The sequence below is a fragment of the Achroia grisella genome, unplaced genomic scaffold (assembly GCF_030625045.1).
Source record: "Achroia grisella isolate CSIRO2021 unplaced genomic scaffold, CSIRO_AGI_Agris_v1 utg534, whole genome shotgun sequence".
Classification (NCBI taxonomy): Eukaryota; Metazoa; Arthropoda; class Insecta; order Lepidoptera; family Pyralidae; genus Achroia; species Achroia grisella.
In genome coordinates, this window is record NW_026712920.1 from 311,837 (window position 1) to 330,684 (window position 18,848).

At 36.2% G+C, this 18,848-nt stretch overlaps 1 protein-coding gene across 1 annotated transcript in view; it reads right to left on the reverse strand.

Moving 5' to 3' along the window:
* LOC131847417 (liprin-alpha-1) overlaps positions 1 to 6,627 on the reverse strand; it is a 237,608-nt gene extending 230,981 nt beyond the window's left edge. Inside the window, exon 1 of the mRNA XM_059196997.1 lies at positions 6,165 to 6,627. Within this exon, the coding sequence (XP_059052980.1) occupies positions 6,165 to 6,413 (249 nt within the window). The 5' untranslated portion in view covers positions 6,414 to 6,627. The remainder of the gene's footprint in view (positions 1 to 6,164) is intronic.
* Positions 6,628 to 18,848: the final 12,221 nt, after the last annotated feature.

The following is an 18,848-nucleotide window of genomic DNA, read 5'->3' on the forward strand; positions in this document are numbered from 1 at the left end:
ACTGGCCCTATCGCTAAAAATGTTAGGCAGTGTTTCTCAAATGGAGCCCACGTCCTACAGGGGGAAATTTTTAAGGGGGTCAATTTGAAAATGGTCTCAACAAGAGTTTAACCTTTACGCTCCGGGCCATTTAAATGCAAAACTAGATTTCGATGCTAAATTTAATTAAAAAAGCTTAAATAACTGTTCCATCACTAAGTAAATCAAAATATTAAATGAATATAGAAAAATCTTTATTAAAATTATTTGGAATTTTAGTTTCAGTTTCACATTTCTAGTAATTTCTTCCTTAAACATGTCATTTTAGTTTTAGTTTTTAACTTACGTGAACAATTCAATTTTTTAATATTTGTTTGTTATATTCACAAGAATTTAAGAAAGGTTATGTTATGATTAGAATATAAACCAAAATAGTTCAACAGCTAAAATAGGCGTATTCGGAGTTTGACTTGATGTTAGTTATTTATGTATGCCTACGAGTCAGTTAAAACTTTTTTCGGACTACTTTTATGCTGTTGGCCGCAGCTGGCCTTTATAGCTTCACCGGACGATAGGCCGCGAGTGGAGATGGCCCTCCAAACGCGCGGAAGGACTTATGGATCGCCTAAAGGTCAACTCCGCCTGGTGGAAACAACGTTAGTTTAAGGGCACCGCTAGATGTTCGAACCTCGGCTCAGGCCGTCGTAATTTTATTTGAAACGCTGAAATTAAAACTGATAGGCATATAACCTTTAAGCCTTTACAGCTTCACCAGATAGGGGGCTAGTGCAGATGGCACTCCAAACCCGCGGAAGAACTTATGGAGCGGCTGAAGGCCAACTCCCGCCTGATGGATACGACTTTAATCTCAGCACCACTAGGGGTAGGAACCTCGGCTCAGGCCGTCGTAATTCCATTTGAAATGAAGTTAAAACGTATAGGCGTATAACCTTTAAGCCTTTACAGCTTCACCAGACGATGGAGCTAGTGCAGATGGCACTCCAAACCCGCGGAAGAACTTATGGAGCGGCTGAAGGCCAACTCCCGCCTGACGGATACGACTTTAATCTCAGCACCACTAGGGGTACGAACCTCGGCTCAGGCCGTTGTAATTTCATTTGAAATGAAGTTAAAACGTATAGGCGTATAACCTTTAAGCCTTTACAGCTTCACCAGACGATGGAGCTAGTGCAGATGGCACTCCAAACCCGCGGAAGAACTTATGGAGCGGCTGAAGGCCAACTCCCGCCTGATGGATACGACTTTAATCTCAGCACCACTAGGGGTACGAACCTCGGCTCAGGCCGTCGTAATTTCATTTGAAATGAAGTTAAAACATATAGGCGTATAACCTTTAAACACGTTTAACGACTTTATAAATAACATAATGGGAGATTAACAGTAATCCCTATCTATTTCTGTATATAAATGAACCGGCTCGACGTTTGAACTTCACGCGGGGCTAAAATTAGAGAAATCACTTTTAACTGACGCCGCTATGATATGGGCGGTGTTGTCATCTTTATTACAGGGTTTTTTTAATCCATGATAATGGAGTGGTGCACCCGCCTGCGCTGACGGTATACGCTGGCGGGGCACCGGTGGAGGATGACAAGAATTTACCATGAATTTATTATGATTGTTTCCAGTGGAAATCGCATGTTCAACCTGATATGATACATTGACAGCAATGATGCTATTAATCCATAGTTTTCAATAAATACAATAAAATAAAGTATAGAAAAATTACACTTAAAAATAGTTTTAATCATTACAAAATTGTTAGCTAGTAAATAAGTAACCACAAAGTAATAAATATATTTATAACTCTATGCAATGTTTACTCAAACATCTTATTGCAATACTAGCTAGTATTCCCGCGACTTCGTCCGCGTGGATTTAAATTTATTTTTTCTAAAATAAAAGAATTTTTCCAAAATAAAAGTAGCCTAAGTTACTCCTTATTACATTACCTACCTGCCAATAAAAGTCCCGTCAAAATCGGTCCAGCCATTTCAGAGATTAGCCGGAAGAAACAGACAGACAGGACCAAAATGGTAAAAAATGTTATTTTGATGTATGTACCACATTTATATTCATATGCATGTAGTAAAAAACGGTTATTTCAATATTACAAACAGACACTCCAATTTTATTTATATGTATAGATGAAATATAATGTATTTTATGATATTGCAATTTAATTAATAGTGAATTATAAATTCCTTCATAACTGCCTAGTTACAACGGCTGCACATTATATCAGCAACTTCACCTTGACCTAGTCAGCCAATATTATTCTTTGTTTAGAATTATCTACCTGCCAGTCAACCACATTTACTATGTCAGTTAAAAATTGTATTTAGAGTGCATTAGAATCTGTTTGTAATAATTATGAATCCATGGACAATTCACACTAGCAAAGCTTGTGTTATGGGTACTAGACAACTGATATAATTACGTAGCAATAATTTTTCTAAATACATATCTTATATATAAAATTCTCGTGTCACAGTTTTCGTTCCCATACTCCTCCGAAACGGCTTGACCGATTCTCATGAAATTTTGTGAGCGTATTGAGTAGGTGTGAGAATCGGCCAACATCTATTTTTCATCCCCCTAAATGTTAGGGGTAGTCCACCCCTAATTTTTTTTTATTTTAAGGCAAAACAATGTTTGCCAGGACAGCTAGTATACTATAATATTCTTAGATTAAGTATATTTAATAACTAATTTATTAATTGATCTATCAACACATAACCTAAAATAGTTTTTTTCTAATAGTATGCGTTTTTTATGATAATGTTAGATCTATATGAGAAACCAAATATTTTTTTTAATGGATGGCAATGTAATGGTTCACCCACTTGTGCTAACAGTTTATACTGGCAGGGCACTAGTGGAAGATGATAAGATGAACATGAGGTCAGGTCAGTCCCATCTTGACTAAATCACCAGGAATTAACGCAATCACTTCCAGGGTGGACCATTTTACAGTGTTTAAAAAGATTTTTGAACTGTCAGTACCCAGTTCTTGAAATCCTTAAATTAAAAATTTATTAACATTATATTAAGAATAAGGATACTCAGTTTTACGAAACCCTTAATTAATAACTCAATTAATTATTTATTATATTGGTTTGACTTTATTAATTCGTCATACTCGTGAATGGGTGCTGCTTGTAGGGACTGGTCTGCTCTAATCACTATGACTGATTTCCTCTTATTAATTGTTTAACCAGTTGTTGTGTTAGTTTGTATTCACACACTTAAACTTAAATTGTAAAGTAATAATAAAATTATTTAAAAGAGCAACACGCAAGTTTCTTGCTCATTCTTCTTGTGATGAGACAGCTTTCCGAATGAGCGGTAGATTAAAAAAATGTAATGACTATTCAAAAGTGCTTCAATGTAAGTTTATTTGAATAAATTATTTTCTATTCTAATTAAATAAGAAATAATTATTATTATTTCAATTAATCTAGTTAGTACTTAGTCTGTTGTATTTAGTGCTTTTTCTCTGCCTCTAGCGAGAGGAATAGAATATGATTAATAATATACTACTTATTTCACCCAGCATCACATGTATGGAATCTAAATTAGAAAACTTAAATTTGATAAGAACATTTAGCGGTCCCAAATATACAGAGTAACATTAATTTTTAAAATATTAGTATTAATAGATACAACAAGAATTATTAACTAAAAGAATGTGAAATTGTGTTGACTAGTTATGTATTTGTTTGTGTATTTCCACTCCTAAAGTAGGCACTAGCATAACCACATTTCTGTATAAAAATAATTATGTGCTAACGTGTTTGTGGTTAGGACCTAATGTGTAGGCAATACATACATATTATTATATGAAATATTCATTTACAAACTATTTACAATTTATATTCTTCATTCATTTTTTTTGTGTAAATAAGATATATTATCTTATATCAAATTTATAAATATACAAGAATATTTACATGAATTGTACTTTTGTTCATCTTGCCTGATAATTATTAATTTTTCTTCTTCCATGTTCCACATCAATTATATGAATTCAGACAAACCAATATTCAAACATTTTCTACATCTATACATATAAATAAAATTGGAGTGTCTGTTTGTAATATTGAAATAAATGTTTTTTACTACATCCATATGAATATAAATATGGTACATACACCAAAATAACATTTTTTACAATTTTTGTCTGTCTGTCTGTTTGTTACTGCTAATCTCTGAAATGGCTGGACCAACTTTGACGGGACTTTTTTGGCAGGTAGTTGTATGTAATAAAAAGTAACTTAGGCTACTTTTATTTTGGAAAAATAAAGTTAAATTCCATGCGGATGTAGTAGGGAGTACAGCTAATTATAAATATAATATAGATTCTTGTTATAACACTTAGTTATGGTGATTTGTGTTGCTTTTATAATGTCAAATATAACATTATTCTGCTGCTATTTGTGAAAGAAAATATTTTAGTATATAAATGAGGCACCACACTTTATGGGCCTTATCTTCTAAACCCACAGAATCTGATTATAGCTAGAATAATTATGTATTTAAAAAAGCAACACACAAGTTTGTTGCTCATTATTCATGTGATGAGTCTGAATTCTGAATGAGTGGTAGAATAAAAAAAAATATGACTATTTATATTCAAATAAACTCATTGCAAGCAGCATTATTTGAATATATAAGGGCTGACTGAATATAGAAAAGAAATAAGAAAAATATTGTTTCCTGCAGTGGATTAGTTCTTTTATAAATTGTGTTAATATATATTTCCTGAATAAGAAATACAGACAATAACCAAAAATTGTAAGTATATAAAAAAAAGGAGGCCACATTTTTTTATATTGTTTTCACGCTATAAAAAAATGTGACATACCCAACTAAAGTGAGTAACACAGGTGATTTGTATAATCTTTATTACCTGTAGATTTTATTTCAGTTGGCGAGAAGAATTATTTACAAGTTAAGCCACTCATAATCTTTATCTGTTTTTAATTTATTGTTAGAGATACTAATTTAGTAATTTCCCCATTCCTAATGATTTGCTATGTCAGATTGGACTACACAGTTCCTAAACTAGTGTGACTTTCTGTAACTTACTAAACATATTGAACAAATGACTACAGCTACATTTTACCATTGCAACTCTGGAATAAAGCAATGAATATTTCAGAGTAGCTTCCTCCAGCATACACTTAGATTGTGGAATGATCTACCTACTGAGGGATCCTCTGGAGACTATAGCATTGCTTTTCAAAAAATGTGTACTTAAGTTTCTTTAAAGTGAGCAACACAAATGTGACACCCCTGGTGTTTCAGAAGTCCAGAAGCTATGAATCAATCAAATATCAATATCATCTAATAAAAAATTCTTGCTTGCTAAAAAACAAATTGCTTAATTCCCTCCTTCATGGTACAAAAAAGCTACCTAACTAGCACAAATTGTTAGTGCAGATGGACGCAAAATTCCATAACCATTCTTTAAATAAAATATTTGTAAAAAAAATACATTAGCATATTTAACAACATAATAAATGAGCCTCTCTTACATCTTATTACAGTCCTGAAGTGTTTAATAATATTTAAGTAGAATAAAGTTGTGTGCAATCAGCTCACATATACAAACCAAAATATTATTTAATTTTTTTCTTAAATGGACTATAATAGAATAATATAGTATAACCAACAGTATAAGCTGATATATAACAATAGGCAATGATAGGATCAGCTATTATAAGCCAACTGATTTGACTTCATATCTAATTAGTTGGATTATTGTAGGAAATTAACTACAATGGTTTCCAGGGGAAGCCATGTAGAGGTAGACCTGACATTGTATATTGCTAGCAAAAGGACCATTTATCCCCAGTACTAACCATCCCTTCTCCCCTAGTGTTCAGAATACTTTTATAAACAACCAGTAACTAGAAATAGTCAAATAGACATGCTAGTCCAATTTCCTCAGATATAGGATATATAATTTCAAATATAAGCCTTGTTTAGAACTAAAAGTATAGAAACTACTCTAATATCACAGCATAAATATAGTATACTATAAAATATACTTGTATTATAACCTAAAATAACTACAGAAAAATAAATACACTTCACAATAATGCAAATATGTGGTCATTGGTATAATTGTATTTTTAAAATATGCTTCAGTCACTGACCTGAGGTAAGTTTGCAGCAATCTGCCTGTGCAGCGAGTCCCTCTCCTTCTCCACCTCCTTGAGGCGCAGCTCCGAGTCACCGAGACGCTCCTGCGTCTCACGCAGACTCTCCACCAGCTTATCTCGCTCGTCGAGCATAGACACCATGAGCTGCTCGAAATTGGCATCTTCCCCAGATAACTGAGAACTACGTTGGCTGATACTGTCTTCGGATATCGTGGGCATTACGTCGCACATCATATTCCACATTTTAATTTAACATCAAACCAGAATATTTAGCGTACTCACACCGAACACAATTTTTAACACTGTTTTATTACATATGTTCCGGCACAAACGTTACCTAAACCTAGCGCAGGATACGCGAGCACGTTGTTTCACATTGTCAGAACATTCTAATAAGAACTTTGTAAAAAATTCGGGAGACATTCTAGTTCGATATATAGAAAGACACACCTAAAAATCGTACTCCTACGATTTCATACTATCAAGACTCAAGCGGCATGTCTGCCATCTTGAATCGGAACGTCACTTGTGTCAAAGAGTAAAACTAAATGCAACAACTCGCAGATGGGTGATTTTATTTACGATTGGATCACTGAACAAGTAATCACTACCTCAAACAAGAAGACGTCTACATTGTTAACTGATTACTTGATGGTTAAACAACTCAAAATCACTTTGGATTAAGCTTGAATGAAGAAATTATTTCAATAATGCGTTAAAAACTTCACTGAGTTAGTTATATGGCTATATCGTATCTCATATGAAAATAATATTGTTTTCTATTTAAGTAAGATAGAGCAAATAAATATTAAAAGAAATACCTTAAGAACTGAATAACAGTACAATTTTAAACTTAAATTATAGTATGTGACTATATACTCTGACTACTAACCAGATTACTTTACAGTTTTAAGGAAAAAATACTATTACTTAAAAAATGTTTCCAATTGTTATATACTTCCATCGAGATTAGGGTTCATTCCCGGGAATTCTCGGTTCGAGAATTCCCGGGAAATTCATGGGTTTTGTTCCCGGGAAATCAAGCTCGAGAACTCGAGAAATCATGTACCTATATAGAAATTAAATTGCCCTTTGTTTTCTTGCGAGGCGGCGCAATAATTTAAGATATTAACGTTATTGTTTTCTTTCATGTTATTTTTTTTATTTTGTAGAAACTATTTTTGTTTACGTTTGTTTTTTTTTTTCTAAATAAGCAGCCAAAAATGGTGCTGTCATTATAAATGGTGCGGCGGTGGCTATGATCTAGCCTTCTTCGATGGACTATATTATTGTATAGGAAACTGGCTGGTCAAATATGAATGACTTACCCTTACTTCAATGTGCTTGTTCTTCAGTGGGCCCACACGGTTACGGGAATCTCAGGAATTCACTCAGGTTGATTACAACTATTAAGACATGCGTGCGATATGAGTGCGACGTGCGCGCGCGGCGAAAGCTATGACATCACTGATTATTGAATTAGCCGGGAGGGGTGTCAATGCACATCAACAAACCAGGTACGCATCGCGTTTGGCGTAACCATGCCCCCCGCCTTGACATAATGTCAAAGTAAAATTAACAAAAAAAAAAAAAATAAAGGAACTACATAATTGAACCTTATTGCGAATGCGACAAATACAAAAAACAAGAAAGAAAAAATACAAAAAATATCAAATGCGGAATTTACTAAATAAGAAAAATGCAAAGGATTTTAACTTAACTTATTAACCTATTATAAATGCGTACTACCTATCTTATAGAATACATATTATTGCAAAGGCAATGGACATATGCGGTGCGTTAGGAGGGATAAGGGTCCATTTAATTCCATTGTTAGCTAATTCCTTATCCCAAACAGATCTACATTCTTGCGATAAAAACAAATAAAGTTCACGTAGGTAGGATCGTGCCCCTATAAAATTAGTACCATGATCAGTATACATGCATTGAATAGGACCGCGGCGAGCGAGAAAACGTTTTAACGCGGCGAGAAAACAAACTGTACTCAATTCACTTGCGAGCTCAATATGAAAAGCCCGAGTGGTTAAGCACGTGAATAAGCAAACGTATGCTTTGCGAGTGGTTATACCACGACCGCGATAAGGGGTTACAAAAAACGGACCTGCGAAATCACAGCCACAATGGACAAAGGCTTTAGGAACTTCCTTCACCCTTAGTGCAGGCAGATCACCCATCGGTGGGAATGTAGGACGCGGTTTATTGCGGAAACAAATATTACAATTAGCTACGATCGTGCGAATCATACGTCGAGCTGCGAGAATCCAATATTTAGTACGTAATATTGACATTAACAATTCTGGGCCTGTATGCAGGTTTTTACGATGAAAGTGTGTTACAATTAATTGAACTATATGATCTCTGCCCGGAAGTAATATAGGGTGTTTATAATCGAAATCTTCATCAGAATGAGTCAGACGACCACCAACTCTTAAGAGATTGTCTGATAAAAATGGATTTAATTTAATTATTGATGCGGTACAAGGTTTTTTATTATTTAACTTGCTAATATCGTTTTTAAAATGAAACCCCTGCACAGCGCGAATAATTATACGTTCGGCGAAATCCAAATCGGAACTGGATATGACGCCGCGTGGAAGAATGTTAGCGAACTTATAAATATAACAAATTACACGAAGTAATTTCATCCATGACGAAAATTTGCGAGCGAGCGAATATAAATAAGGTTCCATAGAATCTTCAATGGTAACCAGTGCGATAGGGTTTTTATTTCCTTCATCGGAAGCTAACTGAGCTACAGTACGTAACGCTAAGTACGGGCTGCAACGTAAGCCAAATGCAACTTTATTAAATTCAAAGACTTGGAGCGGTTTATTAGGACTAAATCTATATACAATACGTTGAAAACAACGATCTTGCGGGCGAACTTTTATTCGTAAATACATTTGTCGCACATCAGCTGAGATGGCGACTGCGAACAATCTCATATTCAAGAGAATGATAAATAAATCCTGTTGTAAGGAAGGACCTGTATGTAGAATATCATTAAGCGAAAATCCAGTACTAGACTTCGCGCTTGCGTCTAGTACCGGCCTTATTTTCGTGGACACTTTGTCCTCACGTAAGACTGCGTGATGCGGTATAAAATAACTAGGGCTGTTATTTTCAATTACGTCTACGGGAGAAATATATTGTTTTTCTATATATTCGTGAATTACCTCATCATAAAGGTATTTCAGTTGCGGTTTCGATGCGAATTTACGTTCCAAATGATAAAATCTGCGTTTAGCGATATCGAAAGAGTTCCCTAAAGACTTAGAACTATACTTAAATGGTAAAGCGACTTCGTAGTGACCTGATTCGTTACGAGTGGTCGTTGTGGTATAAAAATCTTCACAGTATTTATCGTCTATACTTGTTATTGGTTTGCGATCTACTTCTTCAATCTCCCAAAATTTGCGAATTAATACTGAAACCTCGCACGAAGTGGTGGAACAGAACGAGAATGAAGAAGACGTAGAAGTTAAGGTGGGAGCTTCACCTAAAATAAGATAACCGAGAACAGTCTCCAACGCGTTTGGAGTACCAGGTGAATTTATAATTTTACCTCCAGACAAAAGGGTCGCGAATAGATTGACACCAATCAAAAGGTCAATTTCTGATGGTGTTCCCCACGTATCATCTGCGAGCGGAATATTAGTTAAGTAACTGAGCGCGCCAACATCAATTTGACATGTTGGTAAGTTACCTGTTATTTTATTCAAAACTAAAGCGCGAATATTATAATATTGCTCATGATTAAATCTCGATCGGAAAGAGAGATCAACTGCACCCTTAACTGGTTCAGTGGCGCCACCTATACCCTTAACGGTGGTATGTGCGTCCGGCTGCATGGTTAAACCCAATTTTAAACAACACTTAGAAGTAATATAATGCTTTTGTGACCCGGGGTCCAATAAGCAGCGAATGACAACATCACTCCCATTACGAGCAGTAGCAAATACCTTGGCAGTAGCAAGTACTTCAGTCACATACGGCTGCTCATGAATGGACGATGAAAGCGTGCATAACGACTCCTTGTCTCCACCAGTGGTGGTTTCAATAGGAACGGGAGTTGGTTCTAATCGTGTCTGTTGTGTGGGTTGTGTGTGCGCAAGCGGAGGCAATTGCGACGAAGAAGATGGTGGTAATTGGCGACCTTGCGTAGAAGATGTCTGTGCGTTTTTCGTACCCTGAGATACTTGCGTAGGTGCGGAATTATTATTTTTAAAACAAAGCAACGTATGATGTCTCGGATTGTTACAATTTCGACAGGCGGAAGTTGATTGACAACTGAAAGAGTTATGTTGACTACTTAGACATCTAGTACACATACGGTTAGTTTTAATATAATTAAATCGATCATTAATTGTGAAAGTTGAAAATTGTTTGCATTTATATAATTGAGAATGTGAATCACCTTTACATAAGGAACAATAAATGCGTTGCGTAGGATTAGTACCTAAAAATGTACGTGGCGATCGAGCGATCGATCGTTGATGCGACTGTGCACGACCACTGGCGGACGCGGCGGCGGGACCGTCCAACTTGGTGGCGGCAGCGGCGCCGGCGGTGCGGTTACACGTGCGTTGTAATATTTTTACGTGTTGACGTATAAATTTTATAAAATTTTCAAACTGCGGTATGTCATCTTCTCCTCTAATTGATGACTCATACGACTGCGCGGTAGCCTGATCTAATGCCTTTAATCCCATATAAATAAATATAAAATCATCCAGCTTTTCAATTTTAAGTTGCTTTAATGCTGCGATAGTCGACGAGAAAGTATCAATAAATTTTTCTAAGTTTATTGCCGAAGGACCGTTAATTGATTTTAAAGAAAATAATTTATCTAAATATGACGTTGCAAGAGAGCGTTTATCTTGATACTTGTCGATTAAAGCTTGCCACAATATAGGATAATTTTCGGCTGCTGGTACTAAGCCAGCACACAGATTTCTAGCCTTTCCTGACAGGTGACTCATAAGATAATGAAAACGTTCTGAGTCCGAAAAGGATTCATTGTCATGAATAACCTGTTTGAATGTTTCGTAAAAGAAAGGAAATTCTAAAATATCACCTGAGAAGACTGGTAACACAATTTGGGGGATCCTTACTGATCCCTGTTTGTTGTCTGGTAAAGCAGACTGACAAGCGGGAGCTGGAGTTCGCGAAGATTGAGGTTGTAACGAGACCGCCATCATCTTTATAGAATAAAACATTTCGTCAAAGGCGGTGAGAGATTGATAATTAACTACATAATCAGGGTTTAGTTCCAAATTAAGGAGAATAATTTCATCGACAATTTTAACATACTCGGTGCGCATTTGATCGATCAGGCTAACTTTTGCAATAAAAACATTACGATGTTTCTCCATTTTAGTTTTCGAAGATAATTCATAAATAGACTGAAGTTGCGAAAAATATTGTGCACGTTTTGCTTCATACATTTTTAATTTTGCGTTTGTGTTAGCCATTATTATTATTTATATATATACTTCTTAAAAAATAACAAAGGAAAACCAATAAATGCGATATATAAAACTATGTGCGGTAATAACGTACAACTATACCTGTACTACCGTAAAAGGGCGAGCGATAAACAATAATAACGTATAATAGGTATTTAATGTACTAAATACCTACAAGACAGACAGATGTACTTGTAGCGAAAATAAGTAGACAAATGCGAGAAATGATGCGCGATATAAACTAGCATACATAAAAAATATATGCTTACTATGCTATAAAACTACTAATTAATAATGCGAAAAATAGGTACAACTATTATCTATATATACCTATATGCGAGAAAAATAAAATAATGCATAAAAGCAATATTTTAAATATGCGGTGCGAGAAGTAAATCACAATAACGTTTTAAACACTAAAGCGCGTGACAAATAAATTTATATATACCTACTCATAAGCGGTAGTATGTAGGTACATAAGTGCGACAATACGGAATATAAACTATACATAAAGCGAAATCGAAGTGAGTGATGTCATAGAAAATCAGATAATATATCTATAACTATAACTAAAAAGATATAAAATAACTATGTTCACAACTATTATTTTACGCGGGAGTATTCTAAAGCGTTGTTGTTAGTCACTGTGTCGATACACCACGTATAACTTAATCATAGGTACGTAGGGCACGATCTTTAACCGACATGCAAGGAAATAAAATATCTATTACGAACAGAAATAAAATCGCTGCTTATCAATAATTATTCAGATTAAATAGTGTGCTTTCCCTGCTCACTTTCTTGTGTAAAGACTACGGTAACCAATACTAACAATCTTAACATTCAAACACTACAATTATCATACATAATATTCGACAGGTAATATTGTTTCGTCAAATAGTATAACGACAACTATAATATTTCTAGAAGCTTCGATCGATCGAACAATATCGATATAATGCGGGTGAATGTGAAATTAAATGAACGAAACAACGCTGTTTGCGTTGTAAAGTTGTAAAGTTGTTGATATAAAGCGAAATTGAAGAATTGCTGCGAGTTATGAACAATTCATAAGCGACATAAATATAAACTTATTTATTAACGAAAATACCAATGTATCGTTATATTTGTGCAACCGTGGTATGCAATTTGAATAGATCCTATTACATGCGCAATAAGGTTCAATATTACATGCGAGTCATTCACTCGACTTTCACAATAGGAAAAAATTAAAACAAATTTTAAATAAATAAATTGCGATTCCTATTGTGATCCGGCGACGGAAGGCCAATAAATGGTGCGGCGGTGGCTATGATCTAGCCTTCTTCGATGGACTATATTATTGTATAGGAAACTGGCTGGTCAAATATGAATGACTTACCCTTACTTCAATGTGCTTGTTCTTCAGTGGGCCCACACGGTTACGGGAATCTCAGGAATTCACTCAGGTTGATTACAACTATTAAGACATGCGTGCGATATGAGTGCGACGTGCGCGCGCGGCGAAAGCTATGACATCACTGATTATTGAATTAGCCGGGAGGGGTGTCAATGCACATCAACAAACCAGGTACGCATCGCGTTTGGCGTAACCAATAAATATAAGTCTGAATAATTAGGTCCTAAAAAATTTAAATTGGCGTTTTGTAAGGGAATAACCTGAAGTATTTATTTTCAAAATATAATATATTTATTTAATCAAAGTATCTACCATTCCTATTTATGCACTTTTGCCTTTTGTTTTTGCACTTTGGACTGCCCCATCGGAGTTAAATTTTTTCCCTTGGAAGAAGTTATCCAAATTTCGAAAAAATGGTAATTTTTCCAATTGAACCTCTTCTAATTTGGTAACTGTCTGTTGTGCAGTATGTGGTCAAGCGCTCTTGGCGATTGACCAGCCTCGGTTGTTTAGCAGCTAGCTTTTCCATCATGGTTTCTCAATTGCTGACAATACACATTTGCCGTAATCGTCTGGCCAGATTTAAGAAAGCTGAAGTGAACAACACCGGAAATAGTCCACCAAACGTTCACAAGTAACATTTTTTTAGCCATATTTCGCTTGGGGCAGGATTTGGTTGGTTCGCCAGGGTTTAGCCATTGCAATGAGCGTTTCCGATTATCGTACAAGATCCACTTTCCACCACAGGAGATGATTTGATTTAAAATCCCTTCATTATTATGCCGGTTGATTAATGTAACGCAGCAGGCTACGCGCGTTTGTCGATTTACTCCATTGAATTCATGAGGGACCCACTTTTCAAGCTTTTTCACCTTCCCAATTTGCTAAAGGATTAAAACAGTTTTGTCACTAAGGGGCTGTTCAAGTATTACGTAAGCAGATTTATCACAATTATTTACCCCCCATCCCCCGTTGTCAGCAAAAGTAAGCAAAGCTCTTACCCCCACCACCCATGCTTACGTAAACATCTCTCAATTAATGTATTGTTTTTTTTAGCAAAGACAATGTGAGGGTTGCCATTCGTGTAAAAAAGTAAATTACGACCGATGACGTATCATCATACAGACTCCCCCACCCCCATGTCATCCAAAATAAGCAAAGAAAAGACCCCCCGCCCCCCTATAGTGCTTTCGTAATACTTGAACGGCCCCTAACACCGCAGCCTGCTGCTAACTCGGACGGGTTTGCGATGGATCCGCTTCCACAATAGTCTTCAATTCTTCATTATCAATCTTGGATTCCGGCCGCCCACAGAGATTGCTTTGCAGGTCGAAATTTCCAGAACGAAAACGTTGGAACTAAAAATGCACGTGTTTTCTTTTGCGAGACCACTGCCATACACATCATTAATACTTCGAACCGTTTAGCACCGTGTAGCACTGGTGCCACAGCGGAACTCGTACTCGTAATTAACGCGATATTTTAAGTTTTTCTTTTTGTATGCTGTGAGTGACCCAAAGTCTAGTCTGGATCTATTAAACACCGAAGTGTGATACCATTACCTGATTTCGACTGTGCGCTTACTAATGCTGTTGCAAGTAATACTTGACAGTTTGAGGTCGAAAAACAGGCTGTGACACTAGTGGCTTCATCTTGAGACGATGATGATGTGGACGCGTGTGCTACGACGTCTTGTTCAACCGATTGATTAGCAATACCTGTAGTGTCGGTTGAATTATGATTGGTAATTTTTTTTTTTTTTTTCACAGAGATGGTGTTATATCTTATTACATAAGACTATAAGTCAGGAAATCTGTATAAATTTTTAAGCTTTGTTAAATGTCCTGACGACTTGAGTGCCAGATCTAAAAGCTGATTAGGAGTTGAGCCTATATGTCTCTTCTGAAGATTATTTAACCTCTCAAGTGTCAGATCCAAATCTCCAAGCTTGATCACTTTCATTGGAAGTCCTAAAAATTTGGGAATCAACTTAATCCCAGATGATAAACTTTTGATTAGAGGATTTTCATTGATTGTACTACTAGGCATACTGACATCTCTTCTCCCAGGGGGAGATTTCCTATCTGTAACGACGGGGCTTGAAGAGTCTGATGCAGGAGATAAATATTCATTTGTTACATTGAATACATATGATTTCTGAGTCCTGCCTTTCTCCACAGATACTACTGCTGGAATTGAGGTGTATTTTTTTTATCGCTTCTTCTAATATATCTCTGACTCTGTAAACTGCAGAATTAGACTCCAAGAACGATAAATCCACCTCTGTCTTTCTGTCATTAATGTGCTTCAGATCAAATTTCCCCGAGTTGTCTAGCATCTGTGTTACTACTTTGGATATTACTCCACTCTCCTGATGTGCCGCGACAGCCCCCTCATCTGAATAATCCATGCTGTTCTCGTCATCCGAATCGTGTGGGTAGTCGGAATCCATATCAGTATTCTCCTTCGAGCTGCCCCTCCGGAGGGATTCCTTTCTGATCTGCTGATCCCATATATCAGGCATATCCCGATTCGTCTCTGTGGTCTCCTCCGTACTCTCCTCCTCCTCGTGAGGATTATTATCGTCATACGCTTCAGAATCATGTTTTGGTAATTGAGTGTTCCAATTCTGTTTCTTAGCTACTCGCTTTGCGGAAGATAAATCCGGTACTGTAAACATCCCTGTTGAAATTCTTTCTCAAGTTTTTTTCATATAGGGGTGTTGTGTGTTATCCAAAAAATATTACCAATCATAATTCAACCGACACTACAGGTATTGCTAATCAATCGGTTGAACAAGACGTCGTAGCACACGCGTCCACATCATCATCGTCTCAAGATGAAGCCACTAGTGTCACAGCCTGTTTTTCGACCTCAAACTGTCAAGTATTACTTGCAACAGCATTAGTAAGCGCACAGTCGAAATCAGGTAATGGTATCACACTTCGGTGTTTAATAGATCCAGGTTCTCAAGCTAGTTTTATTACAGAATCTGCAGTACAATTGCTTAATATAAGGAAGGTACCACACAAAAGCATTATTACAGGATTAGGGAGTGATCAAGGTCATTCGTTGACCTCTAAGTCTATGGTTTCGGTTACACTACAGTCACTTCTTGATTCCAACTTTACATTTAAAGTACAGGCTTTTGTTTTGAGTAAAGTAACTTCATTCCTTCCTGAAAAGCAAATTATTGTAGATTTATGGTCGGAGTTCTCAAACATAGAACTAGCAGATCCATCATTTCGGAAACCAAACAAAATCGACATTCTTCTTGGAGCTGATGTTTACAGTCAGATTTTGTTAGATGGTGTAATTAAAGGACCTCCAGGTGTACCTATGGCTCAGCGAACTTCGCTTGGCTGGATAATTTCTGGCTCTGTAAATATAGGTTCATCAATGACAAAAAATCCAATAAGTATGCACATTTCTCATGTAAATGAAGATGAGTTATTAAAGAGATTTTGGGAATTAGAAGCTGATACTTGTTTAGATTCAAACAAGCATTTAACTGACGAAAATATAGCTTTGAAAGGAAATATACAGTTAAATGTAGATAGTATAATGAAAATTCTTGGCCTTACTTGGAATCGAAGTAGTGATGAATTCGAATATGTTGTACAGTTACCTCAACTAAAGATACCAGTAACCAAAAGAAATGTTATATCTGACATCTCTCGTATTTTTGATCCACTTGGATGGTTAGCTCCAGTGGTTATCAGAGCAAAAATATTTATTCAAAAATTATGGCTTTCTGGTATAAACTGGGATGATGAATTACCTACACACCTGTTAAATGAGTGGCTATTGTACAGAGAAAATCTACACAAACTTACCGACATTAAGTTTGAACGATGGATTAACACTAGGGTTCATTCCCGGGAATTCTCGGTTCGAGAATTCCCGGGAAATTCATGGGTTTTGTTCCCGGGAAATCAAGCTCGAGAACTCGAGAAATCATGTACCTATATAGAAATTAAATTGCCCTTTGTTTTGTTGCGTGGCGGCGCAATAATTTAAGATATTAACTTTTTTGTTTTCTTTCGTGTTATTTTTTTATTTTGTAAAAAAACAGCCAAAAATGGTGCTGTCATTATAAATATAAGTCTGAATAATTAGGTCCTAAAAAATTTAAATTGGCGTTTTGTAAGGGAATAACCTGAAGTATTTATTTTCAAAATATAATATATTTATTTAATCAAAGTATCTACCATTCCTATTTATGCACTTTTGCCTTTTGTTTTTGCACTTTGGACTGCCCCATCGGAGTTAAATTTTTTCCCTTGGAAGAAGTTATCCAAATTTCGAAAAAATGGTAATTTTTCCAATTGAACCTCTTCTAATTTGGTAACTGTCTGTTGTGCAGTATGTGGTCAAGCGCTCTTGGCGATTGACCAGCCTCGGTTGTTTAGCAGCTAGCTTTTCCATCATGGTTTCTCAATTGCTGACAATACACATTTGCCGTAATCGTCTGGCCAGATTTAAGAAAGCTGAAGTGAACAACACCGGAAATAGTCCACCAAACGTTCACAAGTAACATTTTTTTAGCCATATTTCGCTTGGGGCAGGATTTGGTTGGTTCGCCAGGGTTTAGCCATTGCAATGAGCGTTTCCGATTATCGTACAAGATCCACTTTCCACCACAGGAGATGATTTGATTTAAAATCCCTTCATTATTATGCCGGTTGATTAATGTAACGCAGCAGGCTACGCGCGTTTGTCGATTTACTCCATTGAATTCATGAGGGACCCACTTTTCAAGCTTTTTCACCTTCCCAATTTGCTAAAGGATTAAAACAGTTTTGTCACTAAGGGGCTGTTCAAGTATTACGTAAGCAGATTTATCACAATTATTTATCCCCCATCCCCCGTTGTCAGCAAAAGTAAGCAAAGCTCTTACCCCCTCCACCCATGCTTACGTAAACATCTCTCAATTAATGTATTGTTTTTTTTAGCAAAGACAATGTGAGGGTTGCCATTCGTGTAAAAAAGTAAATTACGACCGATGACGTAATATCATCAATACATCATACAGACTCCCCCACCCCCATGTCATCCAAAATAAGCAAAGAAAAGACCCCCCGCCCCCCTATAGTGCTTTCGTAATACTTGAACGGCCCCTAACACCGCAGCCTGCTGCTAACTCGGACGGGTTTGCGATGGATCCGCTTCCACAATAGTCTTCAATTCTTCATTATCAATCTTGGATTCCGGCCGCCCACAGAGATTGCTTTGCAGGTCGAAATTTCCAGAACGAAAACGTTGGAACTAAAAATGCACGTGTTTTCTTTTGCGAGACCACTGCCATACACATCATTAATACTTCGAACCGTTTAGCACCGTGTAGCACTGGTGCCATAGCGGAACTCGTACTCGTAATTAACGCGATATTTTAAGTTTTTCTTTTTGTATGCTGTGAGTGACCCAAAGTGAATAGCTGTATAAATTTGGAAATGGCATTCCTAACCAAATAGGAGATATTTGAGATCAAAGTGGCCAGTACGACAAAACGCCAATTTCATATGGACCTAATAATATTTCTCTATTAAAAAAAAATATTCATAATATTAATTATTTTAAATATACTCAATAAAAGTTTAATTTGATACTTTTATTTGAGAGGAAAACCACTGAATTTCATTGACGTTATTGGAACCAAATAATATGAGAAAACGTACGTAAATGTAAATTTCTCGACAACCCGAGAAGACCCGAGAAATTGACCTCGAGAATTCTCGAGACCCGAGAAATTGAAAAGCTCGAGAAATCATGAACCCTAATCGAGATACT